The sequence below is a fragment of the Cibotium barometz genome, chromosome 63 (genome assembly GCF_041138505.1).
Source record: "Cibotium barometz isolate CiBa-2024 chromosome 63, ASM4113850v1, whole genome shotgun sequence".
In the NCBI taxonomy this organism is placed as follows: domain Eukaryota; kingdom Viridiplantae; phylum Streptophyta; class Polypodiopsida; order Cyatheales; family Cibotiaceae; genus Cibotium; species Cibotium barometz.
Window position 1 is genome coordinate 3,920,805 of NC_141108.1, and position 15,671 is coordinate 3,936,475.

At 48.5% G+C, this 15,671-nt stretch overlaps 1 protein-coding gene across 1 annotated transcript in view; it reads left to right on the top strand.

Moving 5' to 3' along the window:
• PSAT1 (phospholipid sterol acyl transferase 1) overlaps nucleotides 1-15,671 on the top strand; it is a 74,681-nt gene that overhangs the window by 24,135 nt on the left and 34,875 nt on the right. Inside the window, 6 exon segments of the mRNA XM_086795764.1 lie at nucleotides 1,724-1,937; nucleotides 2,103-2,274; nucleotides 4,257-4,356; nucleotides 13,655-13,703; nucleotides 13,706-13,751; nucleotides 15,561-15,612. Of these exon segments, the coding sequence (XP_086651890.1) occupies nucleotides 1,724-1,937; nucleotides 2,103-2,274; nucleotides 4,257-4,356; nucleotides 13,655-13,703; nucleotides 13,706-13,751; nucleotides 15,561-15,612 (633 nt within the window).

The window sequence follows — 15,671 nt, forward strand, 5'->3', positions numbered from 1 at the left end:
GTGTCCAAGCTCACGGGTCACATTTCCAGGCTCACAGCTCACATCTCCATGCTCACATCTTTTTTCGCAGGACTGTGGACTCACGTCTCTGAACGCAACTTCGTACTTTCAATCTCAATGGTCGAAACACCGTTTGCCCAAAATCGACTTGGTTGATTTCACCTAATGTCACACCTATTTTCTCCAAGTATTCCACTAGTTCTTCAATTTTCACTTTCTAAATCCCAATTTCATACTTTGGTCTCAATTGCATCTAATTTCACATCCATTTGTTGAGATTTCCTACAATTTCTTCAATTTCTCACTTTCCCCTAATTTATAAATCTAGATTTCATGCTTTCAACCTCAATCGTATCTAACTTCACACACAATTGTTGAAATTTTCTACGTTTTCCTTAATTTCTTACTTTTCCAAATTTGATTTGATAAGTGTCACTTTGAAACCTCTCCATTTCGTCCGTAGAGATGAAACGAAATGTGTTGAACGGCGAAATAGACAAAACGTTTCTTGTGACTATGTCTTAGATTCATGGATGTGGCCATGATTTATAGGTGGTTCCAAGCAGTGTAGTTGGCCCTCACTGAACCCACTGTAACATCAAGATATTTCAAAAGGAAAAAATACAAGAATTAAAAGCGTTGACTCATAAATCAGTACTTGGCCCCCAGGATCCCAAAAAACCCCTTGCAAGTAAAGTTATGCAAGAACCAGAGCATAATCCGAGGTAGATGTTTTATTTCTATCAGGTGTCAGTGCTTTTTTCCTTGTGCCAAAATGCTGGATCTGAGAGGTTTGTAGGATATACACCAATAGCCTTTTTTGTTCCTTTATATATTATGGCAGTTGGTCCCCTTACGCTAGCTAGTAGCCTAGCATGACATGCATCTAGAGCTGAAGCTGATATATGTAACAAAATTGCATTTTCCAAAGCGCCAAGCAATGCTCTAGACCTGCATACCCTTTTCTCATTAGTGTCTTGTGTTAAGTTTTCTGTCTGAAAAACCTGAGATTAATGGATTAATTAAGCTTGCAATGTATCCTTTGCACGCTTTGGGTTGTTGTAAGCTTTAGCATCTTCTGTAGTGTAGGAAATTGATAGGTGCCATATCGAAGTGCAATTTTTTTCATCATAATTAACCCTGTTACCTGAGCTTAAAGTTTAATGTGCTTCCCAGCTAGCATTCTTTGTTCATTTTGCAGTGTCTTGTACATAATCTCTGAACCATGTAACACTAGAAAACAGATTCTAATTAGGTCTGCTTTAAACAGAAAAAATAGTGTGCCATTGAAAAAAGGTTAGTTATCTTCCAACAACCAAGATGGTTTGGAGACAAGCCTCATGATTACACCAACAAGGCTTTCTGAGAGATGAATCAGCCCATTGTTTAGCTTTTCTTGATGCTCATAGCTTCGATACTGGACTTGTTGAAAATATATATGCTCTGCTTTTGTAAGGGTAGTAAAATGTGTTCTCTAAGTTAGTTATTTGAAATTGAATTTTATTTACTACCTCATGGGCTTGCTGAAGGTAAACCATGCCATCATAGGGAAGAAGTACCGTACCTCATGCTAATCACACTTTAGATGACAACATATTTGCTATTGAAAACATAATATTGTAGGTAATAATAAGTGTTCATAGTAGATAGTTCAAGGTGAAGTAAGCAGTTAAAACACAAAAGAGGAGCTACCCACTAAAATGATTTTAGTTAATTGATACAGGGAACCGCACGGCTTATGTGCAATTCCTTCAGTTCTTCCATTTGGATGCTGCCCTTCTCAAGGCATTGCGATTCTAGTCATAAATCCTCTACGAGATCATGGGGCCATTCTGGAAAAGATGGGTCAACTGTCGTATGTGATGATGTTGAGTTTGCTATAAACTCATCTGGGTGGCCTGTAGACATTGTGAAAGTGGAAGTTCCCGAGGAACTAGGTGAGTGCATTGAAAAGTAAGTTTTTTCAAGCAAGCAATAACACTTCTAACCTTGATTGTTGACAGGTGGTTTTTTGGTATCAGGTACTGTAATGCATGAGACACAGATTGTCAATACCTGAATGTGTACTAAGCAAACTGTCGGTTGTTGGCTTATTTGTGAAGGTGTTGGCTTCTCTCCAAGTAGTGTGCTGCTATCTGAACCCTTCACCACTGTAGACTGCTCTCCAACAACACAGTGGTCTTTTTCGGCCCGTGAAGTAGCTGATGGCACTTTTTTTGGTGCTATCGGGTACCATGACAGAGACAGTAAGACGGCTCATCATCAGTTGCAAAAGTATGCATTTCTCATCTCATTTATCAAGTCACACAATTGATACCAAATGAAGATCCATGTTCTTTGAGGTTTTGGCATCATTACTCTTGTAACTTACGTATAGGAACGAAATGTAGTCTTAATGTTTAGGTGCCATATAATGTGGGAGTGGATTGCAAAAAACCCACTTTTTGTGCCTTGCTCCTATTGATTCTAGCCTGCTGGCTTCAAGCTTCACCCTCTTACTTCCCTAACCTCTCTGGAATTTGTCTGGTGTGCACGTCAGTTGCAGTTTCCCGCCCTGCTACTTTTTGCTCCTTTGTCCCAGCTTTTTCCACCACTAGTGTGCTTTCCCTTTTGTTGCCTGATGTCATAGTCTCCACCCTGGCTCTTTCTTGACCTCCTTCCCTGGCCCCTACTTGCTCTAGTTTGATCTCCTTGATCTCTCCCATTTTTGCAGCCTCATATCGCTCCTGGATTCCTCCTTTGCTCCCATCTTTTGCCTTCAAATGCTCCACTTGCTCTGCCAGTGAACCCCTGCCTTGAAATTTACTTCGTTTATCTTTGCTGCCAACTGCCCCTGCTCTTAGTTGCACTTCCCATGCTCCCTTCTCACTCTTCTCCTCTCTTCAATCTTTCTTGATTCAGCAACAGATGTTTGTTTGTTCTAACTAAATACTAGGACTCCCAGGCACTCCAGCCAAGACGCTGCTTGGATGCCTTTTCCGACAGGAGTTTGGTGGATGTGCAAGATGCAGGTTTATTGAGTGCATACCCTTCTCTGAAGGGCAACCTGCAAGCTAGTTTAGTGGCGCGTAGGGGTGCACTATTGATATAAAACTCATGGGGCCATGCCTTGCTGCTGTAATGCAAAGCATTTAGAAAGAAGTCGTAGCACCACTCTAAATTGTCTGATTTACCTTGTACAATGGCACATGGCTTCCACTCGAACAATACTGTCCTCGTAAGTGACAACTTTGTGGTCTTATCTTCTTTATCTGACTTCCAAAGGAATACATGACTTGATTCCATAGGTTAGGTACAATGATTAATTAAGTGTTTCTTATTGCATTCTCCAGTCATGAGTTATTGTATTTTCTTTGATCCACCCTAGCCATTGACATTAGACCCCCCTAGGGCTCACTCCCACTCTGTGCTGTTCTCTCCGTCATTGTGACTTCCAAGTTCTCACTGCTTACTTGAGAGAAAAAGAGCCATGAATGCTGAGATTGAGAACTTGAATTAGGCATTCCATCCTGTAATCTTGAGGCACTTCTCACTGCATTGGTAGACTCCATTTGAGGAGAAATAGGCAGTCTCTAGGCCTACAGGAAACTCAGCATAGCTCAGATTTCACATCATGAAAAATGTACTGGTTGACCAGAAATTTGCCGACCCTTTTACATTCACTAAACAAAGTATAACCTTTGTCCTTGCCCAATTCAGGGTAATGCTGCCAATTCAAGCCACAGACCATGCTTGTGCTGCTTGTGGTGCAGCAACTCTTCTAACTCTTTCTCTTGACTGCCAATCTGCTAGGCCTGAAGACTGCCAAGCTGTGTTGAAAACTATGGGCTCCTACACTTCTGTACCTTATCTTAAAGGAAAAAAGTGATGTCGATGCATTTATGAGTCACATGGGCTAGTCACATGTTTAGTGGTAGTCACACGCAATGTATAGGTGATCACATGGTTTGTACTAGTGGGTAGATCTGTGGGATCTAGAAGCCTCTATTCAAGGCTAAAGAATGTACTTGGTGGCTCTTGTATCAAGGGAGGTTTCTATGAATTGATTGATGTGATTCTGTTTCTGTGGTCTTGTTAAGCTTATTCAATTAAGTATTTAATCATTTTAATTATCTAATCATGAGTTTGTGCATTTGCTTTGATCCACTCTAGCCATGTGAAATTTAACTTATGTTACCATCCTCGTAGAGAATGTGCAAAGCATTGATGTACTATCAGGTGGTTTTCTAAATGCTAACTAACGGTTTGTTTTCCAGGTACTATCTAGATGACCCAGTCTTAAATCCCTTCACACCATGGCAACGCCCGCCATTGAAGAACGTTTTTTGCATTTATGGGATTGACATGAAAACAGAGGTTGGCTCTTGCAAACTTGTGACACAATAAAGACAGAAGGAAGCACCTTTGATTGCTCCGAAGGCTTTGATTATCTCAAAGTTTTATTGCTAGTTTTGTTCCTTTCATATGGTTTTAGTGTTTCTAAAATCTGGTGGTGCCGAACGTGTGCACACGGTCATATGGAGTGCACTATGCTGAACGTGTGCACACGTTCATGTGCAGTGCAGTTACCTATTTGGTATGGTGGGCTCTATTAAGATGGAGGAGTAAAAGGTTGTTGCACAGCATTAAAACGCTTGTGTTCAAGGGGCAGCAGGCCATTTGAAGTTTTGTGAAGATCTTGCACCCTCTGGTTTGCATGTAGGGTTGTACAGACACGGCTGATTGGAATTTTGAGCAATCTGAGGCCATCAGAGTTTGTGGTATATGCTGAAGTCCTAGATCTGATTGTGGGCAGCAAATAGAGATGTTGAAGATTTATGATGGGTGTGAATGGGTAGACTCATCTCCAAACACCATTGCCAAGGCTTTGTCATGGTTGTGGTTACTTGTCTTCTCTTGCAACATGTATCTTCTCAATAACGCATGCTAATTGGGAGTGACTTGATTCTTTTCACTTAAACATGCCTGTGCTCCATGGTATGCCCTGTTGTGGAAGGCAAGGAACATTGTATGCATTCTGGAGGCAAACTGTTATTTAGACTATGATAAGTTTATGCATTTGTTGGACGAGAAGTGGGTGTTTTTGATGTTGCGAATTCCTAGGGAGCGGTCTCATATTAACAAGGTTCCCAATTAGGCTGTGAGAGCGTCTTTATTGCCATCAATGGTGCACTTGGAAGAGAGTCTTTGGCATTACTTGGTGGTCTCTTCAGCAGTTGAGTCACACAGGAGATGCCATTAGTTTTGTCATCATTATAACCAAGCGCAAATTTGGCTGCAGTTTTGCTTACTGTACGTGATCATTTCTTCTTTGTGGTAGAGACAATTTGAGATGGTGTGGTTAGGGAGCTTCGAGTCTAAGTACAGAAAATGCTTTTACCTTCCCACAAGATGCTCGAAGACCAATTCTAGTGGATGGGTGTATACTAAGGACATGCAGATTTCACATTGTGAAGTTTTTGTCCGAGTTACGGCCAGTTGATATTGTGCTGATTCTTTCTATCTTTAGCGGTGCATTTGCCCTATCAACTACTTATTTGCTGTACTAATTCTTTCTATTTGCTACTTCCCTTAGTGCTAGGCTTCATTATGGCTGAGTCTACCCTGCATCTCCGGAAGTTTGACAGTAACTCAGTAGACGAAGGGCTTTGTGTGAATATATGCTCTTGTGTGTGTGTGTGTGTGTGTGTGTGTGGAGTGCGTGTGTGAGAGCATATCTTGATACAGAGTTCTACACCCACTATTGGGCACTGATAATGTTAGTGGGGATGTCGTAGTATCTAGTCCATACTATGCATAATGGAGTTTTTTTTTTTTCCGAGAAAAGATCCTTTCATTAGTTATATAAAAAACGCCCGTAGGGCTACAAAAGATCTCGCCTGCTCATAAGAGAGACAGAGCAGTGAATACAGCATGGCAGCCCGGGAGACTCTCCCTAGGTGCTACAAAATACAAGCATCAGTACAAAGAACTGAGAGGCTAAATCATACAATAGGGGGGGGGGGAAAGAGCCAAACAGGTGGCCTGTAGTGCCAACGGGGGGATCCCGTGTGTAAGGTGTAGAAAGGGCCACAGCGCCAAGTGGTGTGAAAGGCCTGGCGCCGTAAGATCGCCTCATCCGAGTCTCCCCGGCCGAGTCTCCCCGGCCGAGTCTCGTACTGTCCTCGCAGGGTGTGGATCAACTCCTGCCAAATCCCCCGTACAGTCTCTGTTGGTGGCTCCAATCTCCCCTCAAAGGCCGTAAAGCACCGGGCCCTCCAGGTGAACCAGATGGTGAGACTGCTGAGGAGCTCCCATCGTAAATCCCTCTCCTGTGTCCAGCTGGCGGACGAGAAATCCGGTGCCGGAACTAGGCGAGGCTGGCCCCTAATAAATCTGATGGCCTGACTGCCCTGCTCCATCTCATAGCCCATAGCAGGCCCTGACAAAGTCGACCAAGCAGCGGCACCCCACGTAAACATACCCTCTGGAGAGAGGGGGGCCAGAATACGCAGCATCCGCAACCAAATCTGCTGCGCCTGAGGGCAATCCCAAAGGCAATGTCTCTGTGTCTCCATAGGGTGGCCGCATCGGACGCAGGCCACCGGAAGACCGCTGTAAACAAGCCAAGTACCAACTGCTGAGCCCCTGTGGGCGACCAGCCACTGAAAAGTCGAGATCCTGCGGGCCTGTCGACTAGCCCAGAGCCGAGCCCAAAAATCCTCCAGGAACTCCTGTGAGAGTCCCTGTAGTCGCCAATGCCCCGCTGCCGCTGGAGAGACCGTCCTCCTCGCCGTCAAAATATGTCGCCCCAGCCGAACGGTATACTGGAAAAAGGTGATCTCTGTGGCCTCAAGGGATGCATAAGGATCATGCCACTCGTACTCCCCGGGGTCCCACTGTAGCCGGGCCAAGGGGCGCGCTGCATATGCCCATATGCGCCAATCCGGGAGCACATCAGCAGGGTCGGGATCAATATGCCACTTCCGAGAAGCGGCGGCCACTACCCGAATCCTCTGCAAGGTGCACTCTGCAACCAAAGGCGACTCCACCTCCACTCTCTGGAGTCTGCCCTCATCCTGAATCTCATAGTAGAGGCAACTGCCATCCTCAGTGCAAGCTCTGACAGCAATCAGGATCTCCAACTGTGTAAAGGCTCCCATCCACCGTGGGGCCACTGGCTCGAGAGGCGTGAACAACTCCTCTGTGAGTGCCTCCTGAATATCATCCCTCATAATCAACCCCCCTCTGAAGTGACTCAGCCTCTCCACCTGGATCTCCTCTGGTAGACTGTAGAAGGCCTGCCAGTCTCCAAAACTACGAGCTGGGCCTGCCGCTAAAGGCCCCCAGGCTAGCCGAGGCCGAGAACCCAGCATATGACCCTACTCTGTGCGAACCGCTGGGCTCTAGATGAGCGGCTGTCTGCTGGCCCGCTCCTCAACACAAGAAGGAGGTCGCTGAGAGAGCCCCGGTCTCAGCAGCTCCCAAGCTCTCAGGATACTCAAAGCAAATCTGTCCTCCCATCCTCTACTGAGGCCTGTCCTCCTCATCTCTATAAAGATCCAGCGAATCTCTGGTGCCCAAGTGCCCCCTGCTGGGGGCGCCCGAGCCTGCAGCCGCTGCAAGAGGAGCTCTTTCCAAGGCTCAGCGCCGCCTGGAAGCAACCCCCGAACGATAAGCTTCCCCAATAAAGCTCTACTCTGATCGACTGGATCTATAATGCCCAAACCTCCCTGAGCCAGCGGAAGTGTAATAACTGCCCATGCAACCTTTGCCCGAGCTGGCTGACCGTCCCGCCCAGACCACAGAAAGTTCCTGGTCAGCCTCTGTACTTGGCTGATGCAAGAGCTCGAGAAGATCCAGCAAGACGTAATGTACCACATGGTCGCTAACAGCACCTGATTTGCCACCACCACCCTCCCAGCCAAGGATAGTCGAGCTGTACTCCAATACAAAAGCTTCTTCCGAATGCTCAGAAGAAGCGGGGCAATCTGCTGCTCAGGTGACAAATCTAGGCCAATCTGGCATCCCAAATACCGCACTGCTGTGCCTGGAGGAATCCATCTAAAACCGGGGTCCGGGCTCCATGCTGGAGTGGGAGCACTACTGATCCAAAAGGCCACTGTCTTGCGCCAATTGATCAATGCTCCCGAAGCTGCACTAAAAACCTGGAGCGACTGCTCTGCCCGAAGAAGATTGGCCTCTTGGCCATGCAAAAATAAGCCCGTGTCGTCTGCAAACTCAGCATCAAGCAGGTCCTCTCCCCGGACTGGGAGCTGAAGTCCTCTCAAACCGACCTCCTCTGCTGTCAAATACATGCTCATAGCCTCCGCAAAGAAGAGAAAAAGAAAAGGGGCGAGGGGACACCCCTGACGGACTGATCTGGTCAGCTCAAAACTCGGCCCCCGTCCTCCTGCAATCAACACCTGGCTACGAGCTGTGGAATACAGAGCCGCCACCCCTCTGATCCATCCTGGCTCAAAGCCCAGGCGAAGCATAGTGCCCTCTAAGAAACCCCAATCAACTCTATCGTATGCCTTCTCAAAATCGAGAAGCATCACGACCAAGTCCTCACCAAGAAATCTAGCTCGGGCCGTCGCCTCCCAGAAAGTAAAGATGTTGTCAAGGATACTGCGCTCCTTGACAAATCCTGTCTGAGTAGCGTGAATCAACTCCCCCAGGAACGGCTGGATCCTCAAACTCAAGGACTTTGCTAAGACCTTGTAGACAGTATTGAGGATCGTAATAGGCCTCCAATGCCTAATATCATCTGATACTCCCTCCCCCTTGGGGATAAGATAGATCAAGCCCTCTGAAAAGCTCTGCGGCATCACCCCAATGTCCAAAACATGCTGAAAGCCCCTGCGGAGGCCTGGCCCCAAAAGGTCCCAATAGCGCATAAAAAAGGCCGGCGTCAGTCCGTCCTCCCCTGGGCAACTATGTCGCGGCAGGACCCTCAAGGCCTCGGCAAGCTCAATCTCTGACAGAGGCGCACCTAGAACTGTACGCATACGGTCTGTGACCCTCCTCTGCACATGGGCCCACACAGTCTGTCTGCAAACATCTCGATCCTCAGTGGCAGGTTCCGCTGAAAGCAGGTCTCTATAGAATGCAGTGGCAATGGCTCTGATCTCCCTGAGCTCAGTAGCTACCGATCCATCCGGTCTACTAAGCTGGCGGACTCCTGCTCGCGCATGACGGGGCCCAGTGATCTCAAAAAACTCTCCAATCACTCTATCGCCAAGCTGCGTCCACTGAGAGGCCTGACGACGATAGTAAAACTCATGTCTCTGCTCCTCTATCTCTCGAACCTCCTGGCGTGCCTGGCTCAGTTGGGACGCCACCCACTCACATGCAGGCTGTTGCTCCTGAAGGCGCTGTAGCGAAGCAAGGCTGCGTCTCAGCCGATGCTCCCGCTCGCGAATCTCTCCCAACCGTGTCAAAGCTGCAGCATGCAAAAAAGAGCTAAGATCGATGAGTCCCTGGGCACACTGGCCCGCTGCATCGTGGTCAGAGCACTGACTATCATGCCAGATCCTCTCAATGTCCTCAGCGAGACTGGGATCTGTAAGTACCCTCTCTGGGATCCTCAACTGCAAGCTGGGCTCCCGTGTCCTCTCCTCCAATGTCAAGATAACTGGCGCATGATCTGAAAATGAGGTGCCAGCGAGAATGCCAACAGAGCCCCCTCGCTCCCCTAACCAGTCGCCCACATAAAAGCGATCAATCCGTGATAGATTAGGTCCCTCCCTGCCGGCGATCCGACCGGGAGAAACTAAGACTGTCCTGAGACCGGGAGAAAGCCCCATGCTGCCATGCATCAGTGATCCTCAGTGACATGCACAACCGGTCCCAAGCTGCAAGCTCCGTGCCGTGCACTGTAACATGACTGCCTCCCACCCTATCTGCCGGGTCCTCAAGCATGTTGAAGTCTCCCCGACACACCAATGTGCGGCCTCTGGCAATGCATCCGTAACCTGGGTCCAGAACTCTGCTCTAGCACTAGCATGATTGGGCGCATAGACGTTGAGCACGCCCAATAGCTCATCATGCATCCTCAGAATGACATACTGTGCTCTACCAGGCACAATGATCCCTCGATCCACAATGGCCTGCCGCCATACATCTGCAATGACCATGCATACTCCTCCCTGTCCACCCAAAGGACCAAACCCTGCAGACCAAAAGTGTCCCATCTACCAGGCATCACCGAACCATATCTCCGGATCCTGCTCTCACCCAAGTGGTGCTCCTGCATCATCAAAATAACAATGCTGCCACCAACCAGGCATCTCTGAAGCTCCTGCCTCAAGCAACCACGATAGCGTATAAAATGTGCTCCGCCAAGGCCCTGTACATTCCATGAGATGATCCTCATGGATGCCCTGCTGAGGTGGATGCTGTCTCAGCCGTACGGCGGGCCTTCGCAAGCGGCTTGGATGGAGAGTAGTCACCATCCGAGCGGCTGCGAATCTGCCCACCCGGTGTTGCAAGAATCCCGGATCAGGCGCCAGTGGCTGTGGCCCATGGCGACTGCCTCCCGCTCTGACAAAGCAACCTCGTGTATACACACATATCCAGGGTCGCGTGCTAAGTCTGCCACTATGCGAACGACCAAATGCCGAATCCTTGAGGTATCCACACTCCCGGGATCCAAGAAAAAATGAGCCAACTCCCAAAGTCAGCCTATCACATCTGTCACCTCCAGATCGCTCATGTGATGAGAAAACTCAATCCCTGAGTCTTCAAAGTGCTGAGAGCGAGCTCTAGAGTCCACTCCCGGTCGCAAGGGCCACATAGAGGGAACGAGAAGGCCACCGCTGAGTCTAGTGCCTCCTCCCCGCGGGCCGGAGGTATCACTACATGAACTCGGATGGGTGCTGGCTCATGGGGGCCCTCTGCTCCAAAAAGCCCGTGTGAAGGTATAATCAAAAGCCTCCGAGCGCTGTCTAATGCCAAGGCGACTCAGCCGATTGCGGATAGATGAAATCCGTGAAGCCCTAATCGGCATAGGTCTCCTCTGTGATGCTCGAGCGAGGTCAGTGCTCAGCGCTCTCCGGACTGCAGGTGAACGCCAGGGAACTGCCAGGGCCTCCCGGGAAGGTGAGGCGGGGCGGAGGGGGAGGACGGGGAGGCGAGGGGGGTGGAGAGGGAGCCGCTGCCGAAACCGGAGCGGAGGCGGGAGGAGGCGATGGTGGAAGCGAGGCGGTGGGGGGGGACGGGGGTGGGGGGGGTGAAGGAGGGGTGCTGGCATCTCCTGGTCCTCAGTCGTCGCCGCGGGGGTCTCCTCTTGGAGGGGAGAAAAGCTGTTCCTCTCACGGGAACCCAGTGAGACCTGAGACTGTGGCTGCTGCTGCAGCGGTCTCTGGACGTGCTGCTGTGGCTGTCTCCCTCGGCGGCGCCCCTGTCCAGGCTGCCACTCCGAGGCCTCTGTGGCCTGAGCAGGTGTCCCGGAGGCAGCCTGCCGAGCCGAATCTGTGGGTGGGCCATCAGTAGCCTGCTGTGGTGAGGGTCGGGGTCTCCTGCGAGGGCAGGCCTTGGCCAGATGGCCGACCTGTCTGCAAATGAAGCGCTGATTCGGGAGCCCCGAGAACTCCACTCTCTGATCTATCCATCCCCCCCCTATCCTAGGTAGCTGAATGACCTTAGGAAGGGAGGAGATGTCAGACACCAACACTCTGACCGAAGGTAGCCCAGCTGCTCTGGCCACCACTGAAGCAGCTGAGGGGCCAATCTCTAGTACCGAGCCCACCAATGCTCCGAGCCTGGGGAGGAGCGGAAGATACTCCCGGCGGAGTCCAGGGAAGCAACTGTAACATGAAAAGGCGCTCTCCTTGTTCCGCCGCTGTTGGGTCAAATCCATGCTGCCAAGGTCTAAAGAAAGCCCGAGCACCCCTGATGTCAAGGGGACTCATGGCAAGGACCTTGGCAACACTCTGGGCGGCCTCGAACTCGATCTGGTAATGTCCACGGCCCAATAGCTGTACATCCAGGATCTTGCCCACATCTGCAAGAAGGCGGGCCTGAAGAAGATCCCGGAAATCCCTCTGCTGGGGCGAGTGCCGACTATACGGCAGATGGTGGAATGTGCCTCGAGGCGTTCCACCTCTGCGGCGAGGCTCGCTTCCTCTTCTGGCGAAAGAGAAAGCCTGATGGGGGTATCCTCAGGGGCGGTCGAGGGGGCTGCAGAAGAGTCCCTCTGAGGTGGGGCGGGAGGAGCCTCCATCAGAGTCTGAAGCTGTGGCGAAGGCGGAGCGAATGCGATACCTGCAAGAACCGAGCTGCACGCGAAGGGCGGAGAGGGAAGGCGGGAGCATTTTTTTTTTATTTTTATTTTTAAAGAAAAAAAGAAAAAGAAGAAAGAAAGAAAGAAAGAAAGAAAAGAAAAAAAGAGGAAAAAGAAGAAGAAGAGCGGGGGGGGGATAAGGCGACGAAGAAACAGGGGGGGCGGGAGCAACGCGAAAGGAGAGGCGGTCGGGGGGAGAGAGGGCTGGCGGAGGGGGGGACGGGGCGCTGACGAGGGGAGGGGGCGTGAAGGGCGAACTGAAGGGGGGGGAGCGTAGGCGCAATGAAGTGGGGGGGAGCGAAGGCGAACTGAAGGGGGCGGGAGGGGGAGCGTAGGCGAAATGAAGTGGGGGGGGGAGCGCAGGCGAAATGAAGTGGGGGGGAGCGAAGGCGAACAGAAGGGGGGGGAGCGAAGGCGAACTGAAGGGGGGGGGGGGGAGGGGGGCGCTTCAGCGCGAGAGAGGGAGAGAAAGCGAGGAGAAGGGGGGGGGGCGCGATGGCAAGAAGAGGGGGGGGGGCGCAAATGCGCTGGAAGGCGGGGACAGGGCACGAGTAAGGGGAGGCGAGGGGCAAGCAGCGCGAGCAGGGGGGTGACGGCGGGAGCTTCAGCGAGCCGAAAAAAAAAATCGAGAACGTATGTTACTCATGCATAATGGAGTTGATAGTTATATAGTCTTGTGGGTTGACTACCATGAGTATATAACATGCACGTTCCTAAAAGGTGAATTTGGGCATGTTCTTGGATTCATCTAGGTATATATGTATACTAAGGACCTTTTATTAATTAGTGTTCAACATGGGAATTATAAGCATGTACATTGGCAAGATGCCCATTACAATATATGCAAAGCTTCATAGAAATTTGTCTCATGTTAGCATCTAAGGAGGAGGAACCGGTTAAGATAATCCTAGAGTGCAATGGTGTTACTATACGAATCAATGATCTGCCTTATTTTCTCTGGAAGAAATCATGAAAGTCGTGCCATTGTTGGTGCTGAGTATGTGTATCTTGATTCTCCATTATTGCGTTGAATCTTTTAGCAATTCAAACACCTCACATTCTTTCTTTCTGTAGTACATTCATGCCTTTTTGGAAAAGTAACAAGGCCTCCCCCCCCCCCCCCCCCCCCCCCCCCCACACACACACACACACACACACCCCTACCCACACCCCCCACTTTTGGGGCTGGTTATCATCTTGATGTTTTTTGCCAGCTTTCCTAACTGGCAGTTTTAGCACCTTAAGAGAAATTTACTACTAAGTGCTTAACAATAAAGGATTGTCACTTTTAAGAGATCACTTTATATTCCCATAGCAAATAAGATTAAGGACCACCTTTTTAATGACTTTTATCTGCTTACACCTTTACAATTGTTTTGAGTGTTGCAGGTTGGCTATCATTATGCTCTCAGTGGTAAGCCTTACCCAGACAATTGGATTCTACAGACGTGGTTTACGAGATTGAAGGGGGAGCTCTACAATCAAGGTTAGTTTCATCATATAACAAGGTTATGTCATCATCTAGAAGCTTGTTAGAGTAGTAGATCATTATCATTTCGTGCAGACCCAATGTAATACAATTTTGATTAAGTGCTTTAGTGGGAGACGCCTAAAGCATGCACATGATTTCCTACAAATAAAATATACTTTCAAGTGAGGATGGAGACAAGTACAGTTAGCTGTGATGTTGATGAGATTTGGAGTCTGGACATGTGCTCATCTGCTTAAACTGCACAATATTGCTCTGTCAAGATGATAGGGTTACATAGGCAGCTGATGATCTCTTCTTTTGTGGGTTCAAAGATGGAATCTCTTTGTATCTGCCAAAGAGGTTTAAGATCCATCTCTACTCTAGTTAGCTCTGTAATCGGGGCTTCTTCCACTCGAGATAGGAGACATACTCCAGTGCCATAGAGAAGCACCAAAAAAGGGGGTGAACATCGATACTATGAGATCTGCCTATTTCATTGTACATACAGGACTCATGTAGTATGCACACCTTGTTTTGATTAGATGGGTTTTCTGTTGGATTAGGTTACTTGTGAGAGACAGAATGTGCAGGTACAGAATGACAGAAGCATATGTACAGGCAAGCACACAAACCCATGATATAAGATAAAAGTACAACATTACATAAAAGTAAGGCCCCATATGTGTATGACACTAACTACCACCAAGATTATAAGCATGACATGTGGCATCTGATCCAACAGTGATGTTATACACAGCAAACCATAGTCTATATGTGACACTTATTGCTAGGGGAAATGTCACCAAACTAATACTAATGTGTAATACACATTTCCAGGAACATGTCTGTCACAATCCCCCCTGTAACACAAATGTGGATGTACGAAGTCACATCTGATGGACAATAGACAAGGTTGATCTCGGGGAAGCCCCTTTGTGATGGACAATAGACAAGGTTGATGTTGCCTACATGAAGTCTCTCTCTCACATATTGATAATGAACCTCAATGTGCTTTGTCTGTGTATGAAAAACTGGATTTTTTGCGATGGCATAGTACTCTGACTATCTGAAAAGTAGTGGTTTGTGCCAGCGCCACACTCTTGGGTCCCACTAGAGGTGAGCAGGGGGTTGATTTGTTAAGAGCCAGAGGTGCCAGGCTGGATCATCTGTGACCTCAAAGGTGGAGGGGTTGACGTTCCTGGACCTGTTGTGGTTCTATGCTGATTTTGCCCAAAACATTAGTGTCCTCAGTGCCCACAAAGGCCAGAGTGTCCAACCATGTACATCTAGTTTTGCCCAAAACGATAGTGCCCACAATGCACCACGAAGGCCTGAGTATCCAACAATATACATCTACCTGGTTTTTTGTTGCTCTTTGGTTGTTCTCGTAGGCCTTACTGCCTCCTGGCATTAATTAGTACCTGCGCCATGCAAAACTATCAGATCACTTGGCATTAACCTCAGTGGTATAGCTTGTGCATACTAGCGCAGTTGCCAACACCTTTTTGCAATTAAGTAGAAGAGGCTATGGGTGATGAAGCTCAAACGTTGGTGGTTGGAACTGTCATACCTCTATGGGATCCAGGAACACGAACAAGAAATTACAGGGGATAGAAAAGGTGGAAGAAATGGTGACAATTTGAATAAAAAAATCATCACAAGAAGTAAAAAAGAAAATAAAATCTTTCAAGCTATATAAGATACTGATTTTCTTAGTGATCTGAGCCTTATGTGTATGCCTTCTATGTTTGACAAAAAAGCTCTATCAGATTTGCTATGGACACCCAAAAAAGAAATGTTCATGGATAAATTAATGGTTTTCAGGTCTGGGGCGCCAGTGACAGGAAATCCAAGCACCAGCAGTGGAGATGCCACGGTATCATTGTACTTGTGATTCTTCTTTTGTTTTGTTTTAAGGGAATCGATTCACCTTTT